Raw genomic sequence first — 8,916 nt, 5'->3', positions numbered from 1 at the left:
CATCTAGGGCTCTAGCTTGGACCATTCAAATGCCTATGTTTTTGCATTGTTTTCTCACTTTCACATGCTCTCTTGGGTTTCCAATCATCTATCTCCTATTTTTAGTCCAATTCTTATGTCTTTTTACATAAATTATTCTTAGATTTGATTCCATGGGATTGTTCATGGGGATTTCCTAACCCTTCTCATTGTTCAATTTCTTAGGTTTGCTTTCACATCTCTTTGATTTTTAGTTTTTCAAATTTCATAGAGATGTATTTTGGTCATACTTGTTAGAGAGTTTCTCACTCTCTGCCTCCTTCCTTAGAGCATATATTTGGACATCCTACTATGATTCATAGCCATACGTCTGTGGATTATCTCATTATTCCTCACTTTTTTCACGAAGAAGTGTATAAACCTTTATCACTCTTTGCTTACCAAACAATTTAAGCTAGTTTTAGCTCTAGACCATTTCCCCTGATAGATTGTTCGAGCTAGATTATTTTAATATTACATGTTATACATTTTAATTTATTTTTCTAGATCTTAAATGTATGATAATTTATGTTTGGTGTATTTTGCATAAGATTGTATGCTTTCGACATCATTTTCGTTACCTTTGATGTTATATTTTGAGTACTGTGATGTCCATTAGTTTACTTTGTACTCTCTATCATTTTTGTGACAAAAAAGAGAAAGAATAGAATAATTATTAATTGCTAATTGATTATGTACACTATGAACTTTGGATATTTTTTGGATCTACTATGCTTGGTTATTGATACTTGGCTGTGAATTATTGGTTGATTGGACAACATGATCTTTGGTATGTGACGTTGACTATTATTGATTGATTATGCTTTTTCCCACACATTGCTTTTCACAGGTTTTATTGTTTGTGTTTAGAAAATAATTTCTTGATCTAGATTAAAGGGTGCATTCAACTAAGATCCAAGGTACAACGACATATGCCTAATTTTCAAAATATTACTCTAGAGTGCTCTTCGAAGACATACATTTGGATTTGGATGTTCTCAAATCTTTTTTTTTTCTATTTATAAAATTCTTAAATCCAAGAGACACTCTCGAAGGCCTCATGATCTTCTACTCGATGACTCTCTCTTGGATCTTGACAATAAAGAAGTGTGGACTTCTTTCTAAAGAGAGTGGTGGTTAGGGTTTCTCCTGAAAACTAAGTAAAAGACAATAGTGTACATGTCTAATCTTTAACCCTAAGAGGGTTCATATAGATTCATATCTAGGCTTAAGTGATTAGGACCATCTCATTCACTAGATCACTTGATTTAGCCCAATGAGTCCTATTTAATTAATTTTCTTAATGAGCTTCAATTAATTAAATATTCCAATGAGTCTTATTTAATTAATTAGTCCAAGGGTTTCAATTAATGAAATAACTCAAAATGAAAACACATAAACGATTTAATTATAAGTCCCTATGCAATCTTGTGCTTTTACAAAATTATTCAAGAACAATCTTTTCAACAAGTTGATTGATTGATCTAAGTGGTCAATTGGTTGGATCAACCTTGGCTAAACATTCAAAAGATATAGAAAATTGATGTATAAATAACTTCTAAATACTTGGACTATTTCAACATAAAAGCTTAAGTTTGAAATTTTTAACGATGAAATATATGTCAAAATATGGATTTTTAGCCTTGAAATAAATTTTATCCAAGGTTAAATAAATTATTTAACATTTTAAAAATCTTTATAACCATGAATAACACTAATCAAAGGTGGTTTTCATTTAAATAGATTCTTCATCCAATTTATAAAAGAATACCCATTTAGGCACTTAAAAGAATACCCATTTAGGCACTTGAATGATTTTAGGCCCTTAAGTAAAATTTTAGTGTCATGTGAACCTGTTATACCAATAACCTTACAAAGATATCCTAGAAAAATAATTTGGAATACCATTTCTTTGAACAATCAATGTGCTCCTTACATTGACAGAGTGCACCAATACTTAAGAATCCACTAATAAAAAGAACAGGAAGAGTAAAAATGGTGAAACTCCCAAAAAACTCCTCTCAAATATAACTACACTTTTTAAAAACAAAACCTTAAACCATAACAGGGTTAAATATATAATAAATGAAAACTCATCAATTATCATATAAGTTTTTTTAGGAACTGCACCCTTCAACCTCCATGAGTTAATTGGATAACTAGACCCCCGACATTTTGAGTAAAATACAACAAAACTGATTCAGGTTTTATAATCCAACATAATCTTCACGATGACATAATCTATTAAAATTGCCTTTAAAAAAAATATAATAACAACAATAATAAATTAATAAATTATTGGTGTTTGGGTGTAACAAATATTTCATTCAAAGAGTTTTTGGCATAAAAAAAATTCATATATATATATATATATATATATATATATATATATGTATGTATGTATGTATGTATTTCATTTTTTTTTTCAAGGTGGGAAATAAGATATTGTCTCTGGTTTAGGTATGTTTAGGTCTTATTTAGAAATTGTTTTTTTTTAAAAATTTTCTATTATATAGAATAAAAATGAAAAAGAAAAAGAAAATAGAAAATTATGTTTGATAATTAGAAAATATTTTTCTATTCTTAAAAAAAGGAAAATAATGTGTTTTAAATAATATCTTTTACTTATTTTTTTTAAATGATTTAAAAATAATAATTATTCAGATACAAAGAAGGGTTAAAAATAAAACGCTTCAAATTAAGAAGATTTTAAGTTCCTAGATAGAATTTTGTTTTACATAGAAACATTAGAAAAAAAAATTTTAAAAACTATTTTCAAAATCACTTTTCAAACCACCTTAATTTAAACCCAATTTGGAGCTTTTCATGATGAGGATATAAAAATGGGGCACACCCATAAGCATGAGGGAACCTTCAAATCTCAACAGTATCTTTTTAACACTAAACAATTCCATGAATACAAATCTACTTAAAATCATGTATAGCGTAAGAACCCAATCCATAATCCCCAACTATGTGAATTGCACCAGTTTGAAATCCAGAAAACTTCAACATTCAAATCCACAGGCAAGTTTTTTGAATCATTATCATACAAATACAAAAATGTTTAATACACTTATAATGCTCGGAGGGATCATAAAGGCACTCAACAAATGAAAGTAGGATACATTGTAAGCGTACTTTACCAATTATATATGAATCTACCAACCGACTTCCCATAAAGCATTAGTTTTCTGGTCCTCATAGACAAGCTGATGATCACTTTGTAGTCTTTCACACTTGGCTGACCAAGCTTCTTGGAAGTTGGAACGAATTTACCAACCTTTAATTCTTCCTTTTTCATTCTTCCTTCGTTTTAGGGCAAAAGCATTAATGGTGGACTTGAGAAGACCCACCCAAAGACCCAAGTCGCTCCATGTGGGGATCTTGGTTGGCCATCCATTGACTAGTATGTGAGTCCACGGTCAAAACTAATCTCCAAAAGTTTGGATATCCATGAAGATAAATATTAAATCCTATCCTAACCTTTTTTCCCAATTTTTTTAATATTTATGTATTAATTTTATTTACATCCTAATATACATTATGAAATAAATTCTAACGAAGTAATATTTTTTTAATATTGCATTTGATATTTTATTAAGCTTTTTAGTGATACGTCTATCTTGCGTTTGATTTTGAAATTTTTAAATATTTTGATTTTTAGGCTTGATAAATTAATTTAATTTAAATATTTAATATTTTATTTTATATATATATATATATTTTAATGGTGGATTATTTTTAATTTAATTTGGAGATTTTTTTTAAATGTTTAGATTTTTTAGGTTTAATTAAGCAGCTATTAATTTACAATTTACTACTTAAGTTTTAATGATATGGTTACATTTACATTATCATGTTATATATAACTTAAAAAAAAAAATTAATGCATTCAACTGATTTATATTTAGTTATTTCAAACATTCAAAAAATTTATTAGTGAAATTATTAAATTCTTATAAATGTTAAATTGCAATTTTTTTTAAAAAATATTAAAAGTTCTCTACTCAGAATCCTTGTAATTATTTTCTAAAAATATTTGGAATTTGAATTTCGGATTAATTTTTAATAAAATTTAAAACTTTTTTCTCAGTGTTTTCGGCATTTTTATTTTCTTTGATTTGATATATTATAAAATTTTGTATGAGAATTGTTTCTAAAAGATAAAAATTTATCTATATATATGTTTATCATAATCTATAAGTTTCTTTAGATTGAGCCCAACGACCTTGACCCTAGCTCTTCATTTCAACAGTAATAATAACCCATGGCAATAGGAAGCAAACTTTACCAATGCATGAAGCTACTTGCCACCTTCCTTTAGAGCATAAGAGCTGGGAGTCGCTAGATATTAATTCTTTAAAAAAGACCCAAGTCATCTTTCTTTTTTCCTTTTATCCTTTTAGGGCAAAAGAATTTGGCCCTTTTTCTTTGTGGTGGGGATGTTGGTTGGCCATGCATCCATTGACTAAGTCCACTCGGCCAAAACTAATCATGAAAAGATTTAAAGATGGATCCATGAAGATAAGTGTTAGTTCCTAATCTATCTAAGGAAATACATTTTTCTTTAAACTATATATTCATGAAAAGTTTGGATATCCGTCGATATAAATATCGATTCCTAAGGCCATATAATTAAGAACATGCATTCTTCCTAAATTTTACTTTCATTTTCTCTCCAATAAGATGCTAATTGATTAGTGAAAAGTTGGCACAAAAAATTCAAAATCTCGTGAAACTTGAAAGAAATGACCAAAAATTAGGAGAAAAAAAATTGTTTCTGAAGTAGCATGAATCACGTGTCAAGATGTGAACTCGTACAATGTTGGACTGGACTGGGTCCAAAAGCTTTGGATGTTTCACACACTATAGTATTGTCTGTGATTCAAAGGAGTATTCCTTACTCTTTCTCTCTATATATATTGCTTAGTACTGAGGCTAACACATTCAGCAATAACAACTGAAAGTTTGTGTGTTAGATTCATGGCCATTCTTTGTCCTTCCACTGCCATCTACCATCTTCTCTTCTCTTCTCTTCTTCTGTTTTTCTCATGTTATGTGAGCGGTATACCCGTCTACGGAGCAGAAGAGGGCAAAGACGGATTTCATTCCACTCCTGTAAGTTCACTGCTGCCAAAGAACAAATGCTCGGCATCTGCCAGAGGTGAAGTCCCTTTAACTCCCTAAATACTGTGTTTTCATGTAGAAGAGGGCATTCGATAGGAAAGTCTAATTGATGAATTGTATATATGTGTTATGTGTTGCAGGAGGATCTCAAGGGCTTCCAATAACACAAAAATATGGGCCATGCTCTGGATCAGGCCACTCCCAACCTCCCAGTCCTCAGGAAATCTTTGGCCGAGATGAATCCAGAGTTAGCTTCATCAACTCCAAATGCAACCAATACACTTCAGGGAATTTGAAAAATCATGCCCACAATAATAACCTGTTTGATGAAGATGGCAATTTTCTTGTTGACGTTGCTTTTGGCACACCCCCACAGAAATTTAGCTAATATTGGACACCGGCAGCAGCATAACTTGGACACAGTGCAAAGCCTGTGTGAACTGCTTACAAGACTCCAATCGATATTTCGACTCGTCGGCATCCTCCACTTATTCCTTTGGTTCTTGCATTCCAAGTACTGTTGAGAACAACTATAACATGACATATGGCGATGACTCTACCTCTGTAGGAAACTATGGATGCGATACCATGACATTGGAGCCTTCTGATGTGTTCCAAAAGTTTCAATTCGGTTGTGGAAGAAATAATAAGGGTGATTTTGGCAGTGGAGTTGATGGGATGCTGGGGCTTGGACAAGGGCAGCTTTCTACCGTATCTCAAACAGCTTCAAAATTTAACAAAGTTTTCAGTTACTGTCTCCCTGAGGAAGATTCCATTGGATCGCTGCTGTTCGGAGAGAAAGCCACTTCCCAATCCTCCTCCTTAAAGTTCACATCGCTTGTAAATGGTCCTGGAACCCTACAGGAGTCAGGGTACTATTTCGTCAATCTCTCGGATATAAGTGTTGGTAACGAGCGACTGAATATTCCCAGCTCGGTGTTTGCATCACCTGGAACTATAATAGACTCGAGAACTGTCATCACTCGCCTGCCTCAACGAGCCTATTCAGCACTCAAAGCTGCATTCAAGAAAGCAATGGCGAAATATCCTCTTTCCAATGGGAGGCGGAAGAAAGGTGACATATTGGACACATGCTACAATTTAAGTGGAAGGAAAGATGTGTTACTACCGGAGATAGTGCTACATTTTGGGGGAGGAGCCGACGTACGTTTGAATGGAACGAATATTGTTTGGGGGAGTGATGAATCTCGTCTTTGCTTGGCTTTTGCTGGGAACTCCAAATCAACCATGAACCCCGAATTAACCATTATTGGAAATAGACAACAATTGTCTCTAACAGTTCTATATGACATACAAGGAGGAAGGATAGGGTTTAGGAGCAATGGTTGCTCCCCGTGAGACCTAATCCATCCTTATGGTTTTGTCTGGTAATTAGGAGTGCAGGTAGAGGATGTCAAATAGATGCATAAGGAGTGGGGTGACCCATTTCATGTTTAATTTGTTTGGTTTGCTCTTGTAATAAAATTCTGAGTGGAAAACATATTCCATTCAAATGTTTGTGGCTTGCATAATGTAAGGTTTGGAATGAACAGAATGCAGTAGTTTTATGTTGCTGTAAATTTATTGGTTTGCAGTAGGTTTGGAATGTATCAACCACCTCCAAAATTCGATATTTCGACATAATATCTAGATTTTTCAATCCATGGTTATGGCCACCTCACTTGCCCCTTTTTCCTATTTCAAAGAGTCGATGATAGGGTCTTTTAAGCGGGAAAAATATTAATGGTATATAACTGTTCACCCCATAATGTGAGTGGGGCCCTCTCTTGGACACGTGGCGGAGACTTCTGGAATTCTACAGTGGGCGGTTGCTCATGGTTACATCGCTTTCCTACCCCAAGTAATTTTTTCTCTTATCTTTTCTTTATTTCTTCATCTCTTCATTTCCTCTTCTTCTAGTCTCTTTTTTTCATCTTATTCTTGGCGAATTTGCTCCGGATATCTTGCAGACCTCTGAGTATTTTCATCGCTAACTCTTCCGATTGAGTTCTTCTTTTGGTAAGGTAATGGGAAACTTAGGTTTAAGGCTATCAATATCAAAATAATAGCATATTTAAAACCTAAGTTTGCCAATTTCAAGTTTACAATGCTAACCCCAAAAATATTTTGTGTTTCATGCACCTTGGGCTGAGTTGTTTTTTAATGCCCAACATGCCCTCCTCTTGCTGCCAGGTCAACCTCCATAGGTTTAAAAAAAAACAAAAGACCAAAAATAAAAAATAACTTAATACCATAACCTTTCTTCTTCGTTTATTTCTCTGTGTAAACCTTTTGTTCACCCTTCCCTTTATACATATCTAACTAGTATAAACCCAAACACAAAACCCAATCATTTCCTTCATTTTTCCTCTTGGTGTGTGGTCTACAGTCGAGATGCAACAACTTGGTGCGTGGTCTAGCAGAAGTTGTGTGCCCTTTGGTGCCTTTGCCGCACCACTATTGCCACCTACCACCATATCCTCACGTCCCGCCTTTGTTACCTCTCTCACTCGACTTCCTCTTTCTTTGTGCCTCTCTCATTCTCATCCCAGGTACTCTATCTCACTCTCTATTTCTATATGTATATGATCTGAACGATAGTGATCTAGGGCTTCAATCTATAATTTTTCTTTTAATTTTTTTTATTATTTGAGAATTATTTTGTAATTCATTACAATTCTAGGCTTTTCTTATTGATTCTTGTTTTTTTTTTTCCATGCCAACATGCTTCAACTTAATTGGGTTTATCTGGAATTTTTAGCTTTCATGTGTTCGATTGCTGAGAAATTTGTGGAAATTGAAAGAAAATATAAAGTTTTGAGATTTTCAGGGATTGAGTTGGATGAAAGTGAATGACTAAGTTTATCTTTGTTGAATAGTTGTTCATACATCACTAAACTAATATTTTTTTATCGGAATAATTGAGCTAATTGTTATTGTGTCAATTAAATGAGCGATTAATCTATCTTGTAAATGTTAGGCTTGTAGGAAAATTTTACAAAAAAAAAAAAAAAAAAATACCTTTTTTATTTTATTTTTTCTTATTGACCTTATGTGATGTTTTGTCTTGTAGAAGAAAATTTTAGGGAAATGATTTTTTGCAAGTGAATGAGAATCAGGGGAAAATACACTTTTCACTTATCTAATCAATCAAATATAACTTAAGGTTTTAGATTTCATTTTCTTTTCTATTCTTTTCCTTAGGTATCTTAGCAATTAAAAAGAGAATTAGGAAAATTCTTTTGATAGACTTGTTTTTCCCATGAGTTAGGTAAGGTTTGATGCACTCCTGATTTTTCATTTTTAAAAATATAGAATAATAGCAACTTTATATAAAATTAATTTAGGAACTCTAATCCAATAAATAAATAAAAATAAAAATAATTTATTTTATATTTTAGGTTCCTTAAACTCATTATCTGACTTAATGCTTCTTAATTTAAATTATTGTTCCTGAATTTTAAATAAGAAAGGTATACAAGATGATTTTTTTTATATTTTATTTTATGGAATTAAGATTTGAAATATATCAATGTTGTAGTTACCAAAAAATTGAGCATTACATGTGCAATTGTGTTCCTTTTTTTGTGCATGCATGCCCCTAATAGAGAAATTCTTTTCACTCATACCTTTCAAGTTAGTAAACAGATTGCCATTGCTTAAGTACCTTCTCTAGTCACTGGGCTTTTTTTCTATTGTGGATTGAGTTCCTTTTCCCAGATTCTTCTTTCTGATAATGGTAATGAAGTTTATAAGTTGTAGAAAATA

General features: G+C 32.1%; 1 protein-coding gene across 1 annotated transcript; it reads left to right on the top strand.

The window, feature by feature from the left end:
• The first annotated feature begins 4,948 nt into the window (after window positions 1-4,948).
• Window positions 4,949-6,846, top strand: LOC132253628 (aspartyl protease family protein At5g10770-like). The gene is made up of 2 exons (XM_059736297.1): window positions 4,949-5,185; window positions 5,289-6,846. The coding sequence occupies exon 2, from the start codon at window positions 5,686-5,688 to the stop codon at window positions 6,505-6,507; it is 822 nt and encodes a 273-aa protein (XP_059592280.1). The 5' UTR covers window positions 4,949-5,185; window positions 5,289-5,685; the 3' UTR covers window positions 6,508-6,846.
• Window positions 6,847-8,916: the final 2,070 nt, after the last annotated feature.

Source organism: Vitis vinifera, chromosome 4 (assembly GCF_030704535.1).
Source record: "Vitis vinifera cultivar Pinot Noir 40024 chromosome 4, ASM3070453v1".
NCBI lineage: Eukaryota > Viridiplantae > Streptophyta > Magnoliopsida > Vitales > Vitaceae > Vitis > Vitis vinifera.
Note: the sequence above shows the minus strand (reverse complement) of the source record. Positions and strands in the feature narration are given on the sequence as shown.